A 22885-nucleotide genomic window follows, 5' to 3' on the forward strand; every position below is an offset into this window, starting at 1 on the left:
CGAACCTCACCTTGTAGGTAGGCCATTCATAAAATGTCTTATCCACAGGAGTGTGTTACTAACACGACAAATGATCAGGTAAATGATATCGCCGAAGGCTGTCCCAGAGTCCTCGGTTACATCCAGGAAGAGGACGGTCAGGATTCAAGTGGGTTACAGCCTGAAGCCAGCTCTCCTTACTGCTGAGGTGTTTCTAGTGAAGTTGGCAGGATTTAAGGATCTCTGTTTATATTCTTCCTCCATGCCCTGCCTTTGAGAGTAAAGCTTTGCTACTCAGGCTACCGCATGGTCGGTCTGTGGCTGGTGCTTGTGTTTATCTAGGTTAGTTCTTCCCAGCCGGATGCCCTGGAGATACATCTCGGACCAACCGCCGTAACTTTAGGTCTGCCTGTTAAACAGGTGACTGAGGGCTGAGGCTTCTTAGCCTAAGGCCAGCCCTTGGCCCACACCTTTTCTCTCACCCTGGGCCAAACGTATTGGCTGAACTTTCCAAATTCCTTCTTTCTAAGGAAGAGGAGGAAGAGGAAGATGTCAACGAGGAAGAGGAGGAGGTAGAGGAAGAGGCGGCGGCGGAGGAGGAGGAGGAGGAGGAGGAAGAAGAAGACGAGACGGAAGCACAAATCAGCGAAAAGGAAGGGGATCAAGATTCTGAAGAAGGTATGCAGCTTTATCAGAAGTTGAAAACAGCAGGTTGTTTTTTAACAGATTGATGGGGGGGGAGGGAAATTACCCAAAGCTGACGATATTCTGAACGAAGGAGTAACCAAAGGAGGGAGTTTTGCACAGGTAGTCCTCGACTTACGGCCACAGTTGCAAAATTTCCGTGGCTAAGCAAGATGGTTGTTAAACGACTTGCTCCCGATTTTACAGTCTTCTTTGCCACGGTTGTCAACGGTGAACCGTGCAACCATTAAGCAAATCCGGCTTCCCCCATTGACTCTGCACGGCCGTATTCCTTACCAACTTAACAAATTTGCAGTTTTCTGATGAATATTTCATTGCAACATAAAAGGGCTTTAGGTATAAAGTTTTGTTTGGGATGCCAGAGCGGCTGCTAGTTCAGATAACTTTCGTGACATCAGAGAGGTTTTGTCTTCAGTGAGGCCGCGCAGCAAAGGGAGTAAAATCAGCTGGGAAGCTGACAGAAAGACGTCGGTTTCTCTGGTCTGGTCTGAACCCAGGAGAGAGAAATTAAAATCAGAATGAACCACGAAACCTTTTTTTGCCTTCCAGCAGAAGATCTTGGAAGCCCGGCCTGTTCCAGAGCAGAACTCGAATCGTCTGATGAGAGCGAGGAATCCTCGGAATTTGGGACAAGTTCTGATTCTGATGATGAAGACGAAGAAGAGGAGGAGGAGGAGGAAGAGGAGGAGGAGGAAGAAGAAGAAGATGAGCAGGAGGAGGGTGAAAATTACGAGGAACAGATGGAGGATGACGTGGGGGTCTCTTTATCGCAAGAGCGGGAGACCTTGCCGGCTGAACTGGCCCTCCAGCCCCTCCCTCCGGGCCCAGAAGACGAGGACGGAAAAGAGACGGTCTTGGAACTCTTTCCGGTGGAGGAGGACTACATGGCCCTGGCGGACCCTCCGGCTCCAGAAGGAGGAGAGATGAAAGAAGACACCAGGCCAGCAGAAGAGCAGAGCCAGGAGATTCCCGAGGAGTCCTCGGCTGCCGAAGTGCTGGTGGTGATGGAGAGAGGTCAAGAGGAGACGCTCCGGCTGTCTCCAATGTGTAGGACAGGTAGGATCTTGCCCTCCTCCGGTGTCCGGCGAGGCGTCTCCCGGGGGCTGAGTTCACCCATCCCGCTAAGCCGTGGCCTGGCTTGCCGTCTCCATCAAGCCCACCTTCGGGCTACTTCTTGGTGTCTAACCTTTAGGGGTTGTTTTCTTTAAGCGTGACCTAAAAAGAATGGCTGGTTCTTAATGCCCCCAGGGAACTCAAGGCTCAAATATTAATTAAGGATTGGGCGATGCTCCAGCGATGTCGCTAATTTATTTATATAAGTTATATGACATGATGTGGATATAAGTTGAGGGGGTCCTTGGTGCTCTCTGAGCTTGGTTGTTTCCTCGCAGACGTTTATTACCCAAACTAGGTAACGTCAGCACTCAACGATGTTACCTAGTTTGGTAACGAAACATCTGCAAGGAAGCAACCAAGCTTGGAGAACATGCAAGGACCCCTCCTTTCAACCCTAAGCTACAAATGTTCTCCTTTATTGGTAAATATAAGTTGCTCAAAGTTCTCTTTTTTTCCCCAGTATGTAAAATTAAGGCACACGGAGTCTTTGCTCAGGTGGAAACACGCGTTGTGATTTACAAGGGAGGAATTTTAAGCTTAGAGGACACAGTTTCTAAGCGGTGGTAAAATACATGGGAGTCTTCCAAAACACACGATCACTTTTGCAAGAGAGTATGGTCTGGCCTGCCATGTAGATGTATGTTATTTTTTTACATCAGAGTACTTCATCTTACAATAGAAGGGAATCTCTGTAGCTCAGGGTAGAACCGTGGCGTTCTTGAGCCTCTCCGAACTTGGTGGTTGGCTTGCCTGGCGATGTTACCTAGTTGGGTCACGAAATGTCTGCAACCAGCAGTCAAGTTCAGTGAGCACCGAGGATTCCATATTCCATGTCGCTTTTACAAAAAATGGACCTGCTGGGCTAATTTTGGGTAGGTTGGCATGGGAAACCATTCTGTTTCTCAGGCAGAGGCTAAGTTCCTTTCATACCTGTAACAGAGAAGGTTGAAGAACGTGATGGTGGTCCTTCATGCCTCCCTTTCTTTCCCTCTCCCAGTGGAGGAGTCCGAAGCAGACGTCGAACTGGAGCCTGAGATGCTGGATGATCCTAAACTGGTCGCCCAGGATGGTGAAGGCCTCCGCCCTCCAACCCCGGTGGAACTCTTTGGAGAAGTCTTGTCCAACAGGACCTCCTTTACTAAGCCCAACGACAGCACTTTAGAAATCCAAGCAAAAGGCAAATCGCCCTGCCTAGCTGAGGCTGAGGAGGATCAGCTTCCTCGGACACCCGGGAGGGAAGTGGTGACTCACTTGGAGTCCACCGGGCTTCCTTTCTCCGCCATGCCGCCCTGCTCCCTTCCCCTGCCCTCCGTTGCACCTCATAAAGAGGAATACTTGCTCCTTCCGGACAAGTTCCACGATCACTTAGGCCCAAGCAAGACAGCACTAGAAGAGGAGCTGCCCCGGACGCCGGGGCGGGACATTCTAGCCAAGTGTTCCCACAGTCTCTCCAAGTCCCACAGCACAGACACGGTCCCCGCCACGCCGGGGAGCGAGGCGCCTCTCACCAGAAATAGCCTGACTCTGAGTTCCCCTCCGGTGCCAGGCAGCCCTTTTTCGTACCCGTCCCAATCCCCTGGCATCAACAGTGGGGGCATTCCCCGGACACCTGGGCGGGATTTCACCTTCACGCCTATGTTCCCTGAGCCTGGCGCTACCGCCCTCCCTTGCCTTCTGTCAAGCAAGAAGCCGTCGGAGGAGGAGCCCGATGAGAAAGTCTTCAAAGAGCCTCTCGGTGCTTCCTTGTTGGCCGGCGTGAACAGCGTGCCCTCCCCTATCCCCTTTGCCAGCCCCCCTGTGCCAGCTTTTCACACCCACCTGGACCTGGCACCTGGTCAGCCTCTCTCAGTCCAGCCTTGCTTGTTCGTGGACTCCAACATGGCCCTAGAGGAGTGCGGTCAGGATCCAAGGTCCGTCTTGCCCTTCCCGGACATCCCCATGGCTTCGCCCCCTCTCCCTCCGTCCACCCCTCCGTCCATCCTCCCCATCAAGAGGAAACCGGGCCGGCCGAAACGAGCTTCTCCTTTGGGACCCTTGTTGGAGGCCTATTCGGACAAGCCCGTGGAGACTCCCCTGCTTCCCATCCCGGTGGCCTTGGCGGAAAGTCCTGTGAACAAAGAGCTGTTCGGCAGCCATCCAGAGGGCTTCTACGCTCTGAAAGATCCGGAAGCGGTCACCTTGGACTTCCGGAACGATGGTTTCCACGAGAAGCTCCCTCCCGACGTCCTGGTGGAGAAGCTGCCCTTCAAGGAGTTGGAGAACCAGTGGAACGAGGACTTCAAAGAGGAAGAAGGCTACCTGAAGGCCAAGAGGCAGCAGTGGAGGCGCCAGAAGAAGAGGCCCGACGACGTCCCGCAGATCCCTTCTCCCGAGTATTCTCCCCCTCGGTTCCAGTTCCGGCCCCGCTCTGAGTTTGAGGAGATGACCATTTTGTACGACATTTGGAACGGAGGGATCGACGAAGAGGACATCCAGTTCCTCTGCGTCACCTATGACCACCTGTTGCAGCAAGACAACGGCATGGATTGGCTCAACGACACTCTGTGGGTGTACCATCCTCATATCCTTTGCCAGAGCGGCCGCCAGACCTCCGGGCCACCAGATACACCGGGCGATGTTCAGAACCTCTGCTGGGTGCCACCAGCAGAAGCATAGAGGCGGAGCAGAACCGGATTCTGCTTTGTAACAACGCTGGCCAAAGAACGCCAGGAAAGTCAAAAAAAATTGGGGAGCTCCCCCCCCATTTTTTTTATCCTAAATTCTGCCAGGAGATGGTTTCTGTTTTGAGGAAGGGAAGTTTCAGAGATATTCACAGATTTTGGACCAGGGAGATCATTTTTCAGAGTGCAGGTGTCTTCCGGAGAAGATCCATCTGCAAGTAACCTGCAAAGACAGTCTTTCTCAACCTTGGCCACTTGAAGATGGATGGTCTTCAACTCCCAGAATCCCCCAACTTCCTTCAAGTGGTTGAGGCTGAGAAACACTTATTTAGAGATGGGCATCGCCGTTACGTAGGTGACATCAGGTAGGTGCCCCTGCAGAGAAGCCCTCATCTGCAAGTAGCCCCCAGCTGGCACTCTGCCTTGAGCTCACACTGAATTTTCCCTGCACTGTTTATTTCTTGGGGGGGGAGCATTTAACGACCCCTGCTGTTGGGTGTTTTTTTTTCCCTTAACATCCTGCTGTTACCAACCAGCTTTTTCACCCCAAAGAAGAAGAAACGGGACGATGGGATGCGGGAACACGTCACCGGCTGTGCCCGAAGTGAAGGCTATTACAAAATCGACAAGAAGGACAAGCTGAAATACCTCAACAACAGCCGGGCGTTTGCAGAGGACCCTCCCACCGACACGCAGGTGAGGGGGCTGCCCTGGTGGGCCGTGAGCCGAAGGGAGGGGGTTTAGGGCTTCGAAGCAAACGTGCCTTGAATTTTGCGGAGTGGAGGAAAGGAGAAAAAGGGAATTCTACACCAACGCAAGTGGTCCTCAAGTTACGGCCACAACTGAGCCCAAAGTTTCTGTCACTAAGCAAGACAGTTGTTCAGTGAGTTTAGCCCCATTTTACCACCTTTCCTGCCACAGTTGCTAAGTTAGTAACGTGGTCGTTAAATGAATCTGGCCCCCTCTGTTGACTTTGCTTGTGAGAAAGTCACGTGACCCCGTCATAAATATGAGTCCGTTGCCGAGGGTCGGAATTTTGATCACCTGACCACAGGTGGGATGCTGCTGCAGTCATAAGCGTGGGAAACAGCCATGAGGCATTTTCTTCAGCCCCCTTGTAGCCTCGAACGGTCACTAAACAGTTGGGCTCAATTGTGGCCGTAAGTCGAGGATTACCCGAGTGAGACTCCTCCCCCCCCCCTTACTCCAGATGCCAAATCTGCCTGGCCCACGATGACCCTTTTCTCCCCGCAGGGAATGAGCATCCCTGCTCAGCTACACGTGTCCACCCGGGCCGGCTCCGAGCGGCGGTCAGAACAGCGCAGGCTCCTGTCATCCTTCACCGGAAGTTGCGACAGCGACTTGCTGAAATTCAACCAGCTCAAGGTGGGTTGGGCGCCCCCCCCAAGGGATGAAAGCCTGGGAGGAGCAGGAGGAGGACACCCCCACACAGGCGAGGCTTAGATGGGGCAGAGGTAGAAAAGAAAAAAGCCCCAAAGTGCAAATCCTTCCGAGGACAGGCAATTGTGTCACGCAACCCTGCTGCGCAGCCCAGCCGTTTGCAAGGAGTCCTTCTGTAACGACTGCCTTGTTTGGCAATGTTCCCCGGCGCGACAGGGCTGAAAAGGCAACGTTGCCCCCGTCCTCGCATTGACGGCCTTCACAGGTGTGCGAAGCCAAGGGAAGCCAAAGTCCGATCGTAAGCACGGTTGCGGTTTCGCTTCGCAAATACTCCGTGTAGTGACCAAGTTGCCTGACCCCGTTGTGGTTGCTAAAGGAGGACAGCGGGTCATCGGCGTTCCCCAAAGCCCCCTCGCCTCTCCGCTTGGAGGGTTGCTTCTGCCTTAGATTGTGGCCCCTCGCAAGTGGGAAGCTTCGCGCTTCCCCAGGGCGGATTGTTTTTTAAGCAGTCTGTCTTCTGCCTCCGCTCTGCAGTTCCGGAAGAAAAAACTAAAATTCTGCAAGAGCCACATTCACGACTGGGGGCTCTTTGCCATGGAGCCCATTGCTGCCGACGAGATGGTGATCGAGTACGTGGGCCAGAACATCCGACAGGTAAGCTGCCACAGGTAACCCTGTCCCCGGAGGCTGCTGCAGAAGCTCTCCCAATCCTAGTGAAGCATTAAGAAACCGAAGATCTGCAGCTGAGCGGCGGGCAGCGTCCCATTTCTTTCTGCCTTCGTCCTTTGCCCGGCAGGCCCTCTGGCCTTTGACCACAGACCTTCTCTCGGCTCTGCATTTTATAACCGCTAGGCCGGCTTCGAGGGTCAGGGGTATCCCTGCTCTGTCTGGCTTTTATTGAAATCCTCTTCCCTTCAGCAGCTGCCCTTGGTCTGGGTCCCTTATCCCTCCCTCCCTTCTCTTCCTCCCTCCCTCCACCCCTCCCTCCCTTCCTTCTTTCCTTCCTTCCTCCCTTCCGTTCTCCCTCCCATCTCATTCTCTCCTCCCTCCCTCCCTCCCTTCTCTTCCTCCCTCCCTCCCTCCCCAGCGCATAATTGGGCCTGACTGGAGGTGTCCCCCACAGGTAATTGCGGACATGCGGGAGAAGCGCTATGAAGATGAAGGCATCGGGAGCAGCTACATGTTCCGGGTGGACCACGACACCATCATCGACGCCACCAAGTGCGGAAACTTTGCCCGGTTTATCAACCACAGCTGCAACGTGAGTCTTTCCTCACTCCGGCAGGCCCTCTTTCGCCCGAGGCGCCTGTGGTGGGCTGGGCACCGCGGGCGGCCGCCAGCCCTCACCTGGCTTCTCTCCCCGCAGCCCAACTGCTACGCGAAGGTGGTCACGGTGGAGTCACAGAAGAAGATCGTCATCTACTCCAAGCAGCACATCGGCGTCAACGAGGAAATCACCTACGACTACAAGTTCCCCATCGAGGACGTCAAGATCCCCTGCCTATGCGGCTCCGAGAACTGCCGAGGGACCCTCAACTAGAAGCCCCCCGTGGCGGGCCGGGTGCCGGCGGCCTCCAGACTGCAGGGGTCCGAGGGTGCCTGGTCGCGCTTTTGCCAAAAAGGGAGGGAGAAGAAAGAGCGAAAGGAAGTAGGGAGAGGAAAGGAAAATGGGAGAGTGAAAAAAGAGAAAGCCGATCCACTGGCCACAGGTCCTCTCCTTCCCAAAGACGACCGGCCAGTTTCAGACACGCACACCGGGGCTTTTCGTGCTGCAGGTGCTTCTCATCAAACCCCTCGTCTGCTCCCGAGTCGTTCCGACATCAAAACACTATTTTTTAACTCCCTGCCCGCCCTCCTGCTCCGCATCGGCCCAGCTCCCGTTGGGCACAGACAGGTATTTTGTCCTTTCGTTAAAAACATGACTTTCTTCATAAGATGCTGCTACTTTTCCTCGTTCATTTGCAGATTGGGGCGGGGCTGGGGGCTCCTGGATGGGTGGGCAAGCGAGGATCTTCCAACGGTTGAAATGCATCCAGCGGAGACAGAGAGGGGGATTAAAAAGGGGAGGATCCGTAAACTGGAGTCCATTCGATGTGGGGTTGCAGGTGGCTGAAGCTCTTAAGGAACGTCCAGCTGACCGGCGATGGGGGGTGGGGTGGGGTGTCTCATCCCGCCAAGCTTGCCTCAGTTTCCGAATGCAAAGAAATCGGAGATCCGTGCTCGCTCACGAAGTTCCAGGTCTAGCACGAGGAGCATCCTAGCCTTTCTCTTGAAAAGCCCTCCGTCCCTCAGCAGTGTAGCCGTGGCTGATGGTTTTGAAAGCAGAGAAGGTCCCTCCCTCTTTGGGCAGGGTCCACCAGGCCCTGCTGCCTGCCGGGCACCCGTCGTTCCCCTCTGTCGGGCAGGAGAAGGACAGCTGTCCCCTCCCGGGGCATAGAGGAGAAGGTGGACTCGGCTCCTAGAGTGGCTCAGAAGCCCAAAGCAAAAGCTGCCATTTCCTCTCTGGCAGTGTCTTGGTGTTCCTCTCGACCTCCTGATCATGCAAGCGGGTTGGTCTTTGTAGCCCAGGAGGACCAAAGTCTTGCTTGGCAGCTAAGCCAGCTTTGGTAGAGGTCAGCCGGGCAGCTACAAGGTGGCACACTGGCTCTATCCTTCTTCTACCACCACCTGCCACTCTGGCACAGCCTTGAGAGCAAAGACTTTTCAAACCAACCTTTGGCTGCCCACCACCTTTTTGTCAAAAGCGGTCTCCAAGGTGGTCCTCCTGTGGCAAACCAAGTAGGTTCAAACATCAGAGGAGGGGCTGAGGGGCTGAAGGGTTCACCTTCAAATTGAAGGGCAAATCTTGGATGGTTAGCCCACCTGTGGCACCTTCTGATCTCTGGTTCAATGTTCTGCCCTTGAAAGCCGGCCCTGCTAAAAACCCATCAACTAGATGAAAAGCAGAGGTGGCCTAAAAATTATTTTAGACCCGCCTGACCCCTTTCCTTCTCCTCCCCACAAACCTGTGGTTTAGCCTATATTGGCTTCTGTGTTCTGCCCTGTGTAAGATGGTAGAACGTTGCTAGCCAATTCTTCTGGATGTTCCTTAATCGGTTGGTGTGCCCAGCTGAGGTCTGTGACTTGAGACCTAAAGAAGTGGATGGACAGGCTGAGTGGACAGGAAGAAGCAAGGGGAACCTCAACCTTAATCTGTAGAGGTGTCCTCGACCTTGAAGGCCGAGAAGTTGGCTTTGACCAAGAAGGAAGGAGGGCAGGTCTTGCTCTCTTCCCTGCTGTCTCGCCATTTCTCCTGAGGCTTGTCAGTGTCTGGCATGTGGTGCCTCCCATCGTGGACAAACCCACGTCCGTTTCCCATAATTCAGACCAGGTCATGGTTGTCTGTCACTTCCTTTACTCCCTTTCATGCTGTGAATGTAACCCATTGGGGAGTTCTCCACACAGGCATACTCTGACATGTATGTAGCAGCTTGTGCAGGAAAAGCTTCCTTTTGACCTCTCTCACATCTTACGAACTTTCTCTCCCCCCCCCTTTTTTTTCTTCTCTTCTTCTAAGTGCAAAATGAAATGTAGGAAAGTGTATCCTAGGTCTATTGCTGTCACTTTGATTCTGCTGGTTAATCTTAGCCACGCTTGGGCACAAGAGGAAGAGAAGGGGAGAGCTGAAGGCTTGTCAAGCGTTGAGATACGTGGAAATGGATTCCTTCTTAGATCCAAGGTTTTTCCATGGATTTTCCTCCTCTGATCATGGTTAGATTTCTTCTGCTGGAAAGAATTTGATCTCGACAAATTCTCTTCCATCCTAAAGAAAGGAGGGGGAGGGGGTGTTTAGTGACAGCTCAGAGGGGCCTAGCTGTGACCACAGACTGGTCCTCCACCTCTTCTTCTTCTTGAGGTTCCTCAGCTGGATCTCCAAGAAGAAGGCCATCGCTTGGAGAACGTGCCCACATCCCGTCTCTTCTCTCCTGAGGTGGAGTGAGAAAGAGCGGCCTCATCTTTGCTTGAGTTCTCACACCACAGTTGCTTGGGAAACACGCTTCTGACTGCCTAGCTAAGCTAGCTTTCAGACGTTCACCCCACGCCCGGGTTTCCAGCTTGAGGTTCATCCTTGGGAGTTCAAGAGGGAACCAACCCACTCCGGAAGCTGCTTATCTCGTCCAAACAGCCTCTTTCTGCCACGGGGAGGCGGGTGGGGGGCCATGTTTAAAAACCCGGACAAAATACTATTATTTCAGCTTTGTCCTCTTTTTTTTACCTATTTTCAGGGATCATTTCAGTGCATTTCTGTATAAAGTTTTTTTTAAAAAAGAAAACCAGTGGGTTCCAATGAAATTTTGAAGTTCAAAACGGACACATCACCTGTACATAGGCATCCAAGTCTTCTCTTCAAAACCCTTGTTTCTTGTAGAAACACGTTGTTTTTATTTTTATTTTATTGGGGGGAAAGGCGGGTTGTTTTTTTGTTTCGTTCATTTTTGTTTGTTGGGGGCTGTTTTGTTTGTATTTTAAAAGCATGTAAATAATTTGTTAAAGTGACAAATAGTAGTTTGAAGTTCTTTTTTTAAAGAAAAAAAAATCGCCAGCAGAAGACCCCAACGAGAGAGTCAGCGTCTTGGGGGGGGTCGTCCCAGGAGCAAGAAGCTGGCGTCGTTTACAGCTTGTGTCAAGCTATGTATAGTGTAAATTCTGTACAAAATCTCAACTTTTGGGGGGTCGAATGCGTAGATCAAACTAGAAGCATTAAGACGCTGAAGATTTAAAAAAAAACCCGAAATGCCAAGTTGAGGCTTTTTTTTTATTTGCCTTTCTGATAACCTTAATGTGCAAAGATTTATTTATTTCAAACGAAGAAAATGTGTACAGTCTATTAATGACAACCTAAAATGTATTTAAGCCAATCTGCAAGTTTTGTTTTTGTTTTTTGTTTTTTGCAAATTAAATTCTTCTTCTATTTTATAATGTTCCTTCACAATTACCAAACTAGTATTTGTCGAAGTGACGTGAAGAAAAAAAAAATACAGCCCAATGGGGCCGAGCTTCTGAAGTGCTTCATTGCACACACGCAACTCGGCGTGAGCTGCAGAATCACACGTGTGAGCAAAGAAGGGTGTGTATGCTCAGAGGCAGTTTGGGCAGGGTGTGTGTGTGTGTGTCTCCCTTTCTTGCTGCAGCTGCCCAAATGAGGCAAGGATTTGGGGGGTGGGTGGGTGGGAAGAAGCACTCTAAATTGGGGAAGGGGCTTGGTCTTGCAACAGAGGGAAAGACCTCCGTTGTGCCGATTTCATGAATTCTGTAAAAAGACCAGTTTTTAATTTGCAGTGTGAAAAGAAAATAAAAGAGCAAAGGGCCTTCTTTAAAAGGAGGGGATTTAAAAAAAATGGTTTGCAGTAAATGACCTATATTTTTTATGTTCCTTTCAATAAATAAAGAAAATAAATGATTTTTTTTTAAAAAAAAAAAGAGAGAGAGAGAAAGGAATCTCTGCTTTGGAGACTGAGGATTTTTTTAAGGAATAAAAGTTCTGTTCCCTTTTGTTTTAAACAACTGTATAAAAAAAACAAAACTCCGTAGGACCGTTTTTTCTCTGCATCTAGGCTTCTGCCATCAGTTCATACTTTGTTTTGAAGAATGTGGTTTGGGTTTTCTTTTTCTTTTTCTTTTTTTCTTTTTTTCTTTTTTTTGCTTTGTTGTGGGTGTGTCATTCTGTAAATATTTGTTCATATTTTTTTGTGAATTGAATACTATGTACCATTGTATTATAGTAACTTTTATAAAGCAAACCATAAATATACTGACTTTTCTTATAGAAGATCTGTGCTTGGTTTATTAGCTTGAAAGAATATACATTTTTGCTTCCGGACTCTTGTTGCTGGAAGATGATCGGCAGGAAGGGGAGGGGAGGTTAAAAAAGTCAAAATGGCGGCCGCACCATGCAGTGGCTTGTTTTTTTAGGTTTTAACAGTACAGGTAGTCCCCCAACTTACAACATCTCATTTAGTGTTCAGAGTTACAACAGGACTGGAAAAAGGGACTTGTAACCGTTTTTTGCAGTCAAGACTTTTGAAGCGTCCCCAGGATCATGTGATCAAAATCCAGACGCTTGGCAATTGACTCATATTTATGACGGTTGCAGTGTCCCAGGTTCTCCTTTTGTGACTTTCTGACAAGCAAAGTCAATGGGGAAGCCGGATTCACTTAACAACCGTGTTACTAACTTATCAACAGCAGTGATTCACTCAACCCTTGTGGCGAGCAAGGTCGTGAAATGGGACAAAACTCACTTAACAGAAACGTTGCGCTCAATTGCGTTTGCAAGTCAAGAACTACCTGTACCCTGCCCAGAGGTTGAGAAACGTTAGCTAAAAAGAGAAGAGACATCACAGTTCCATTTTTCCCAATCCTTAGATATTCAAGTGTCGTCATCTCTGGTTCGTTTTCCATCCGTTCTCCAAGCATTATCCCCAAAATGACAATGCAAGAAGCTCGATATATATATATATATATTTTAATTTGACAAAAAAGATCTGGTTACAATGGAAGATCGGTGTGTAATCTTTGCCCCTCACATTTCACTCTGAGAACATCTCCCTTTGGGGCTGATGGACGTTACACGAGCTTGGACTCTCCATCGGGCGTCAGGATGTTGAGGTTTCCTCGAGCATCCTGATCGATTTCAATGGCTTCAAACAGAGACTTGAAGTTTCCTGCTCCAAATCCCTAAATTTGGAAGGAAAAAAACAACAGGCATGAGTACTATCTTTTTGCTAACCTGCACACCAATCTGTGTCTGCCAAGAATGATAAGGTTCCTTTTCTCCGACGCTGGGATGTTCTGTTTAGCTCCCAAATGGCAGTTGGTGATCCAGTTCTGCACTTCACGAATGTACAGACCCCTCCCCAAAATAGTGAGCAAGGGAATAAATTAAACACGTATCTGTTCAAATTAATTGCCTCTGGTTTAGAATAGCATCTGGCCAGATACGATGTGTCCCAACCTTGCCATTTCAGGAGAATGGACTTCAACTGCCAGAATACTTATCCATGGCTATACTGCCACTGAAATCTTGGGAGCTGAAGTCCACAAATTCAGAAATGGCCAAAATCAGGGAACACTGAGCTAGAGCAGGAGTCTCCAAACTTGGCAACTTTAAGACTTTACGGGCTTCCCAGAATTCCTCAGCTGAGTTGGGAAGTTGAAGTCCATAAGTCTTAAAAGTTGCCAGGTTTGGAGACCCCTAGGCTAGAAGATCTCCAGATCAGACAATCAAAACAGCAACAGCAGGCTTCAGAAATCCTATCACCCAACTCTTCAGTTGAAATTTCCTGGAAGGGCGTTGCCCCTGAGGGACCCACCTCATGGTTGTAGCGCTGAATGACCTCAAGGAAGACGGTCGGCCTGTCCTGAACAGGCTTGGTGAAGATCTGAAGCAGGTAGCCCTTCTCATCAAAGTCAATTAAGATTTTGAGTTCCTTGAAAGAGAACGACCAAAGACTGAAGGAAGTTGCCAAAGAAATTGAGCGACTTTAAACATTTTGATTGCAAGTTGGAATGAAAGCCAGCTGGGAAGGTTGCCAATAGCGATCACATGACTGCAACAGGCACTAACCATATGGACACTGCAACAGTTGTGTGAGGATAGGTGGCAAGTCATTTTTTTAGCACTGCCATAACTTTGCACAGTGGCTAAAGAAATGGTTATTAAGTAAGGACTATCTGTAAAGCATGCTATTTAAATGTCAGTCTAATATATAAAATGTATCCATCTTTGAGCAAAAGGACTGCCATCAAGATGAATGAACGATAAATAATAGTTTTTAATTATAGTTCTGTAGCCATTCTTCCCTCAAGAGGCCTCCTGATCTTCCTGCTCTCCTCCATTTCTTCTCATCTAAAGTGATAACATCTTAGGTTAACACTCTAACCATGATCCCTTATTATAATGGAAGGCAACTGACCTCCAGTTTATCAATGCTTTCCTTCACTTTGACCTTGGCTGTTTTCAGCCGCTCCCGGAGCTGCTGGTAGTACTTTGATGGAACGGACATGAACTCCATGCCACGGTCTTTCAAGTTTGTGATCTACATCAGGAGAAGATTCATGAGTGTAACATTGGCCCATTCCAAGAGGTTGACATTTTGGATGGGAAGGATTGCAAAGAAATGGACATTCTTACCGAAGTGATGATGTCCGAGGTGTTCAGGGCGATGTGCTGGACTCCAGGGCCTCCATAATACTCCACATATTCCTGTGGAACAAAAGCAACCAAGATGGACCATGTGCAAAGATCTCAGGTTGAAGAACATCACCATGTCCTCACTCTCCTGCATTTGTGGTGCAGAGCTCTGGTGGGTTACGAGTGGGGAGATCACAGCATCACCAGTGCTTGCTCCTGGTTCATTCTGACTTGTGACGTGACTTGGGTAAGGATGTTGGTTTGAAGCTCTGAATCCTGGTTTGCTAGGTTTCAGCACTGGCTCCGTATTCCTCATGAAGACAACAAGAGGGCTTAAGGACAGCCCACACATCTTTCTTCTTCTGACTATCCCACCTGCTGCTAGAGCAGCACCCAATCTTGGCTTAACGATCTTGCAGGAGGTTGGAGAAGAGGCCAGCTAGATGAGATAGCAAATATCCCCACCCCGAAAACTAGAAGGTCTTTTGCAAGAGAACTGGTGACTCAGCTTTGGTACCTGGATCTGAGATTTCTTCTTGCCCATTGCAGGTTCATTGATGGGCATTTTGATGGTCTCCTCATAATTGGCCATAACCACAGACCGCAGGGCGCTGAATTCGGTGTGCAGTTGTTTGTCATCCACAGACCAGAAGCGATGGAACTGGAGATTCTTCTGATACCTGTTGAGGCCATACCGGGAAAAAGAGACCTCAAGTAGATGCTAAAACCTTCTCATTCCATCCAACATCATATTGGTCAAGGACTGGGAAAGGTTAGCCAAGAATTCTGGGAGTTGAAGTCCACACCTCTTAAAAATGGCTGAGAAAGATTGCTGCAGACGTTTATTAGCATTGGTTTAGAAGGAAAATGTGACATTTAGGCCATGTTTGCCATTTGTCCTCTTATTGAAATGCTCTTATTCATTAACTTTAATCAATAATGGTCTTTGCTCAGGAAAGCACAAAGAGCAGTTATTTGTTACCCAAATATCCAAACAGGGCTCTGATATTTCCCTAAGGAGGCCTGGAGTTTAATATCAAAATCTATTCAAAGTGGTGAAGAAACCTTTGATCAGAGGAGAAAATGATCTTGAAGATCACATAGCAGGCCATGGTCTGTCCAGAGAGATCCCAAAGTAATCCCAAACATCTTTCTGATTATATAGAACTCAGTAATGAAACATTAGCTGGCGAGTCCGACGTTCGGTTCCTCTTCTAAGTCAGTCTTCCTCATCCTGATGAGTTGGTACTCCGTGTCTTATAATCCCTTAACGGACACTCTAGCTAAAGCTTCACCTTCATGTCCTACTTGGGTCCCACCAGCTTCAACACCTGCTTATATTTATTTTAAGGAAGGTTTCAAAGAAAAATCTCACCATTCTACCACAGAGAGCATTTCCTGGTCAGGCTGATTCCCCACAATGTGATCAATAAATTTCAGTTTTGCAGCAGGACTGGAAACGAGAGAGAAACGGGACCATGTCATGTTCACAGGTCAATCTTCTTCTCTCCCCAGATTCCCCATCTGTGACCTTCAAACTAGTCACAATTCATTTTCCATGGGATGTGGGGGGGGTTTCCCCCCTATTCCTTCTTTTCTACTGAATTGTCCTTTCTCACGCACATCTGGAATTGCTTCCGCCCAACCCATTTCTGTCCTTAGGCTTTCCACAACTGGCTGACCTTGGAGAGAGTAGCCAGCAGTTTTATCTGCACTCGGGGGGTTTGAGGGCAACAACTAAGCAGGCTTGGATACTTACAGTTTTTTTAAGAGCGGGTCCTTAAAGAGAGGGGCTTCAAATCCAGGTAAGAAGAGTCCTTTGTAGTTCTGTTTTTCTATGAGTGTGTGGGTGGTGTCTCCATACTATATTGCCAGAGAAGAAGAAACACAAGATGATCAGATTGCACCAACGTTTGGAGAGAAGACTTTCCTAAGAAGCTGGTAGAGCATCCACAGTTGGGCAGAAGGTCTCTGGCATCTGCAGAGAGGTCTGGAGGAAAGATTATTTCCTTCCAGATATTTTTTGGCCTAAAGCTCAGACTTTGCTCCATCTATCTTTGGGGCAACTGAAGTTCTTTAGCAACTAGATCGCCCATCATTGGAGGAGACCATCCTGTGAAGCCAGACCATCTCAAAGCAGAGAGCTTCCTTCCTTACAGCATTTGCTTCTCTCTCTGGAGATGAGATTTTGGGGCCTTCCCCTCTTTTGTACAAAGCAGTGGGAGACAACCTACATCAAAACTGTCCAAACTACCAAGCTGAAGAAGAGCCAGATTTTTTCTTCTCATCAACTCCCGACCCACCTTTAATGTCTCTCAGCCTTTTTATTTTGCTTTCTTCAGTGCTTGTTCATCTTAAAACAACCCAGATTCAGTAATATTTGCTTAGTTTTCCCAGTGTGGCCTTTTCTAGGTCCGTCCAGCACAATTCCCACCATTTCCAGCTGACTAGAAGTGTTGAGAACTTCAGGCCAACTCATTTCAAGAATGCCAAGCTAGAGAAGGCCTTCCCACCCAACTAGCCACCATTTTTCCTGCTATTCTGATCTCCCTTCTTCTCCTCTCTGCTTTGAAACCTTTCTCCAAAGTCTTTACCGTTTGCACGACTGCAAATTTCACTTTCCCGTGCTTGTCTTCTTCTGTCCAGGGCTCTCGTACTATCCGAGCTCCACGTTCTCGGGCTTTCTGAATGGAGGATGGGAGAATGAAGTAGCGTCAGATAGGTCAGCCAACAGGATGGGGTGAGAACTGGCAAACTTCAAAATGCTGGGCAAGTTTGGCATTTTCTCACGGGAACATCCCAAGAGGTCCTTGCCTGTTCACTAAAGATCTGCTGTCAAGATGTGGCCCTCACCAAAGATTGATTGATCATGTGCCATCAAGTCACTTGGGACACCTAGCAACCACATGGACTGATTTTTCTCCATGAACTCACCACCAAAGACCGAAAGCAAAACTGTAATACTGCCCTCAGCTTGCCTTAGACAACATTTCTCAAGCTCGGCCACGTTAAGAAGGGTGGACTTCAATTCCAGAATTCTGGGAATTGAAGACCACCCTTCTTAAAGTAGTCAAATTGAGAAACATTGACTTAAAACATTGGTTCAACCAACCCACCATGCTCCACCAACCATAGAGTTTGTTCTCTAGAGAAGCCAGATCTTGGGCAATTCCGGGAGTTGCAGCCCACACCTCTTAAAGTGTCAAGAAAGGTCAAGAAACACTGCCTTAGACAATGTGGCCATCACATCCTTACAACTCCCTTCAATTTAGCTATCCTAGCTCTAGGCAGGTGGGACCCACAAGCCATTGCAGCTGCCCCTCTGCTTAATGTTCTGTTCATGGCCGTCACAGGTGGTCCAGATTTCTTCTCTGAAATAAAGGCGATGCTCAAGACTGGCATTCGGCTGAGGAACCTGCAAATTCCCATGAAAGCAAAGTCTTGAATGTGCCAGTGGGCTTTCCGCTTTACCTTCACAATGGAATCGCAGTCCTCCACTTCGAAGGCGACATCTTTGACGCCATCTCCGTGCTGTATTAAGTGTCGTCCCATTTCTATGTGGACCGAAAAAGTGGAGTCAAAATGGATATTATTATTTTGGCACAGATGTTCAGCAGCATCTGTTCATCCCATTCAGCAGCACCTCAAAATTTCTGCCTATCCTCATAATATAGCAGCTTCAAGCAATAACGGCCGATTTTATTATCCGAGAAATAACTAAACAATACATAAATATACTAACTGGATAGCCACATAGGAAAGAAGCACATCACATGTGCTAATTTGAACAGGGTTCAGAGGTCTCCTGCTATGACATTTCCTTATTTATTAAATTTGTTTATTAAATTTATACGCCACCCATCTCACTCTAAAAGCAACAGAGACGCCTTACAAGAAATAATAATCACAACATCAACAACCAACAATAATAACATCATCATCAACAATAATAATAGGGTAATGCTGGTCCCACCGGTTCTAAATGTACCTTCATTTCCAGGGTTAAGGGCCGAGGAGAAAACAAATATAATCTGGAAATAAACATAATAAAGAGAGAATTAATGCACTGCCTCTAAGGCACAACTAACGGATGGTCAAGAGTTTCCTCTGTCACTTCAAAGGAGCAGACAGAAACTTTCATCTAGTTTCTGAGATGATGGCCAAGGTTAATGAAGACTGTTAATTAATTAACCTGCTAATTCATGTTGACTTCCTGCTTTTTCCAGAGATTATCTTTTTGCAAGATCTCTTTTGAAAGATAAGAAGAGCAGGAAAAGGGCAAGCTGGGATTGAGATGATTGAAAGAACTGTTTCCAGGCTTCAGATTCTGAATTCTCCTCCTTTTGCTACCTCGGAGCCTTGACTTGCTGACTGCTTCACAACCAAGTGGAAAATTATTGAGCGAACCAGCCTATTGGCAACTCTCAAGACCTCAAAGGGCATCCAGAGTCCAGCTCTCTTAATCGAGATACAACGCGACAGTGTTCTCTTTCGTCAAGTTGTGATATTGTTGCCTGTGCATTTTACCTTATCCTGCTTGATCACGTGGGAAACCACCTCTCGGCTGCCAGTCTCCAGGCCTCGGTAGGCCAGTTCTTCAAACCCCATTTTGTTGCAGTAAAAGGATGCAGCCTTGAGACAGAGAGGGAAGCTATATTAGATGACGGTCCTCTTAACTCCTTCTCCCCTCATGGGGGGAGAGAGAGAGAGAGAGAGAGAGAGGGAGGGAGGGAGGGAGGGAGGGAGGGAGAGAGAGAGAGAGAGAGAGAGAGAGAGAGAGAGAATTTTGACTGCAACTACTGTAAAGTTTGGAAGACTTTCCTTTCCTCTCCTTTCCTTCTACCTCTGTCCCTCTCCTCCCTCCCTCCCTCCCTTCCATCTGAGCCCCTTCCAAGTGTGGTATGCCCCTTGGGTCCCATCATCCCCAATCCTTGACTTTGCTTGCTGAGCCCAATAGGCACTGGAGCTCCACCACTTGCGTCCCATAGTTCCCAGCCCAGATGATGTGTCAAGTTTTGAAGATTCCAGATTCAAACACCCGCTAGGCCACTTTGTGAAAAAAATACTCTGCTCTGCCGAGACTTCTTTCTCTCTCTTTCTTTCTTTCTTTCTTTCTTTCTTTCTTTCTTTCTTTCTTTCTTTCTTTCTTTCTTTCTTTCTTTCTTTCTTTCTTTCCCTCCCCTCCACGCTCCCCTTTCCCTCTTATGTCGTGCTTTTGGAATCGTGAGCCTATGAAAAAGCACAGCATGTTGATCTGGGAAAGATTTGGAGCCGAACTGCTTCAAATGATAAATTAAAAAATCCCACAGAGGCGGGCTGTGGCATCAGGGATCAATTATCAACCCTGCCAGAAGGAAAAACTGGAACGGCTTCAGCACGGCTTTCTCAGCCGTCCTGGGAAATTGACAGATTGCAACCCCCCACACACACACACAAGATGTGGGGACTCTGCAGGGTGGAGGCCTGAAGTGTCAGCCCTGTTAGTGCCTATGTGGGTGTTTGTGGGTGTGCGTGCATGCCCCGGGTTGGCCAGCCTCGGGTTGCACTGGGCAGCAGATGTCTCGGTGACAGCCGGGCGTAAACCCTAAATCAAATACAGGTGGTGGTTTGGAACATCCTTCCTTCCCCGCCTTTCTGCCCTCCAATGGAAAAAGCTGCTGAGGTTCATCCCAGCCAGGCACGGGAGCCGCCTCGGAGGGGTGTTTGCTCAAGACCCTGCTTACCTGTTTGGCATTGCCAACCCAGAAGGTCAAGGAGTGGAAGTGCAGGAATCGGCCTCGGGCTGGCTGAAGGGGAAGGAAAGACAGGGCAGGGGGTTACGGCTCAGCTGATCTGGGGGTAGCCAAGGGGGATTCCCAGGGATGCAAGCTGGGTTGCAACCAGAGAGGAGGTGGAAGCTACAGAGACAATGTCTGAACAAAGGTTCTTGTTCATATTTCTCAGGATCGCAGCTGGATGAAGACCTCAGTGCGGTCCCTGGGGGCTCTCTGAGCTGGGTGGTTTTCTTGCAGACATTTCATGACCCAACTAGGGAACATCATCAGTGCTAGAAGGGAGGGGGAGGAGGAGGAGGAGGACGGTGGGGTCCTTAGTGCTCTCTGAACTTGGTTGTTTTCTTGCAGACATTCCATGACCCAACTAGGGAACATCATCAGTGTTAGAAGGCTGTGGAGCTTGTTCTTCTATAGCAGATAAAAATAAAAGAAACACACACCCCACTCCCTTCTAGCCCTGATGATGCTACCTTGTCAGGTAATGGTACGTGTGCAAGAAAGCCACCAACCTCGGAGAGCACCAAGGACCCCCAGTTCTACTTTGGGTGACAAATATTTTATTAGAAGAATTCGATCCCCAAAGGAAGCATCCTTAAGAGAGACCTCTTAGAGGGCTGGAAAGACCCGCTGAGGCTGGCTTGGCCTGGGGCTGGCTGATTCCAGCTGTGGCTTCCACCCCTGGATTTGCAATCATTTTGCAAAGATGCCCCCAGCCTTCACCACTGTTTGGGCTGGCAGGGCTTCTGATAACCTTGCTAGGTTAAAGATTAAATTGACTGCAAAATATTTACCCAGCTCTTACGTAGGAGGTGGGGTGTATCCAAGGGCTGGTGGTTTCCCCATGAGTAATGTTTTTGAAGAAGATTCAATTAATATTATTTTTTTAACCAATGACCTGCTTTAGCTCCAAAACTGAGAAAAACTTCTCACCTGCTGGATTTGGTTGCATTCCCTTCTCGGAAGCAGCTGAGGCCTTGGTCTGATACAGACATTACAAGCCGGGTTTAGAGTTTAACAAAGCACGGAGCCGTGTTTGTAAACTCCAGGCAAAGTTCAACCTTTTGAAGCCTCATCCATTTCAAGAGAATTGTTAAATTTATCTGTCAGAGCCACAGAGGTGGGAGGGTCCAGTTATTTCCCCCATTCAGGACAGTTTGTTGAATAAACCACAACTGGGGGGGGTGGCCTCCATAAGCCAAGATTTCCAAATTATAGTGGCTGATTTCACAATAGGCTAAGCCAAGCACCGAATTATTTTTTTTTGCTTGGCTGTTTTGCATGCCCAGCTGCTGATTTCCAGAATTGCAAGGTAAACTTGGATGGAAAATCACACATAAAAAACCCACCCACTTCTGAGCTTCTTTTACAACCCCCAAGATTTATCTGATAAGCTTGTAGCATTATCTATTCATTCTAGTGCATAATTAAGCTATGTAGACAGAAATCTGGAATTCATTACTTGTCCCAGATCAGGCTATGTTCCATGGCTGATCCAGCTTGGAGTAATGCATGAAAAAGTCATAGTTATAATGAGAACCAGATTAAATAAAAGATAACTGTGGTTTTTTTCCCAATAGATATAAATTTGAAACCACATCATGCTATTTTTGTATCAACCCACTCTTATAGCAACATACGTCGCTTGCTAAGAACAGATTTTGACAACAAGTTTTCCTATAGCTAAGAAAAAACATTATTTTTAAATGGGCTTTTACCCAGTCTGTTTCACTGCATTTGAGATTCCAATGTGAATAATCTTTTAAAGGATAAATACTTATTTATTTAATCAACTGATAGGCACGCTCAAAAGAAGAAACTCTTAAAGCGGTTCACCAGAAAGATTTTTTTTAAAATTCAAAATTTTTAATTGCCAAACAAAAAATTTAAGAATATAAGTGAGCTTACCTTTTCTCCTTTATCTGTATAGGTTGTCTGATAGAAAAAAGAATAAAACATGGATTTTTTTTTAATGACTCCAGGAAAAAAAAAGACAAAGCAAAAGAAAAACTTATTAAGTGAGTGAGTTTAAACTACAGTTTAAGGATGACAGATAACATTCAGATTTGAACATTTATCTAGACTGTGGTATGTTCAGTCTTTAAAAAAAGGTGTATGAAAAACCTATAAATCCAACATTCTCCACAATGACACTTCTGTGAAAAGAAAAGAGTTTAGGCACTCAACTGAGACATCCATGTGATGCTGCAGGTTTGAGCAGCGTCTTAAAATACATTTGCCACTTTTATAGAAGAGACAAAGCAAGGCGCCCTTTTGCTAAGAAGCAAGGATAGTACAGAGAAAGATAATAGCAACCATTTGGGAGTATGTTAATAATTCGACACATAGTTTTAGAAAATAGAGAATGACAAGAATGGGCCAACAGAGCTTGGAATCCATCTTGCAGAGAATGGAACTAAACATGCTGTAAAAAGTTATTGAAAAAGAGGGGGGAAAGGGTCAAAGCCTTGGGACCCTCACCATTTTGGTCTTTCCTTGCAGCAGAAGAAACAGAAGGAGGGAAGGCGGAAAGAGGCAGAGAGGCAGTGTGGAAATCTTTTGAATTATAAAAAGAGGAGGACCCCAGCTCCTCCCCATATCTCCTCCTCCTCCTCCTCCTCCTCTTCCAGATGTACATTTTAACTTTTTAAACACAACTCTTGATATTTCTCAACCGTGTCCACCAAGGCAGAGCAGGACGTCCATCCTTCAGCTTCTCAGGTGGTGGATTCCAGCACAAAGCACAAATCCCAGGCTCTTCTTAACAAGATTTGTTGACGGGAAGGGAGATTTGAGGGAGATTTTTCTTGGCAGTCTTGCAACTCCAGGGACCAGTCAAGGTGGCTTTGGTAGTGCAATTGAACCTCCCCCCCTTTTTTTTAATGGACAAGGAGTTTATTTTGGCACGTTCATGCTGGGCTCTCTCTTTAGGTTGAATGTCAACATATGACTGATCAATCAATTCCACACCACCCCGTCAGCATAGTGCATGGAAATTAAAATTAAATAAAGTTAGAAGTCTAGGAAGAAAACCAACAAACAACTCTGGACATCTGCTTCCTGGGCCCACACCTTCAGCA

General features: G+C 47.7%; 2 protein-coding genes across 4 annotated transcripts in view; one reads left to right on the plus strand and one right to left on the minus strand.

Annotated features, from left to right (window-relative positions):
* SETD1B (SET domain containing 1B, histone lysine methyltransferase) overlaps positions 1 to 11323 on the plus strand; it is a 36178-nt gene extending 24855 nt beyond the window's left edge. For 2 of the 3 annotated variants that reach the window (XM_081338896.1, XM_081338895.1), the window contains 3 exons: positions 510 to 657; positions 1234 to 1740; positions 2798 to 4868. In XM_081338896.1, the coding sequence (XP_081195022.1) occupies positions 510 to 657; positions 1234 to 1740; positions 2798 to 4455 (2313 nt within the window). In that variant the 3' untranslated portion in view covers positions 4456 to 4868. Of the gene's footprint in view, positions 1 to 509; positions 658 to 1233; positions 1741 to 2797; positions 4869 to 4996; positions 5157 to 5714; positions 5847 to 6395; positions 6516 to 6984; positions 7123 to 7227; positions 7756 to 9417 lie in introns of those variants that run through there. The other variant, XM_081338897.1, reaches the window with a different exon arrangement.
* Positions 11324 to 12467: 1144 nt separating this feature from the next.
* HPD (4-hydroxyphenylpyruvate dioxygenase) lies at positions 12468 to 22351 on the minus strand (the record flags this gene model as incomplete). The annotated part of the gene is made up of 14 exons (XM_081338901.1): positions 22287 to 22351; positions 21714 to 21740; positions 19758 to 19820; positions 18562 to 18666; positions 18023 to 18065; positions 17506 to 17588; positions 16629 to 16718; positions 15794 to 15897; positions 15410 to 15487; positions 14552 to 14714; positions 14035 to 14106; positions 13817 to 13939; positions 13214 to 13330; positions 12468 to 12578 (listed from the first exon to the last, which is right to left on the minus strand). The coding sequence occupies exons 1-14, from the start codon at positions 22287 to 22289 to the stop codon at positions 12468 to 12470; spliced, it is 1182 nt and encodes a 393-aa protein (XP_081195027.1). The 5' UTR covers positions 22290 to 22351.
* Positions 22352 to 22885: the final 534 nt, after the last annotated feature.

Source organism: Vipera berus, assembly GCF_964194415.1.
Source record: "Vipera berus genome assembly, chromosome: 14".
NCBI classification, from domain to species: domain Eukaryota; kingdom Metazoa; phylum Chordata; class Lepidosauria; order Squamata; family Viperidae; genus Vipera; species Vipera berus.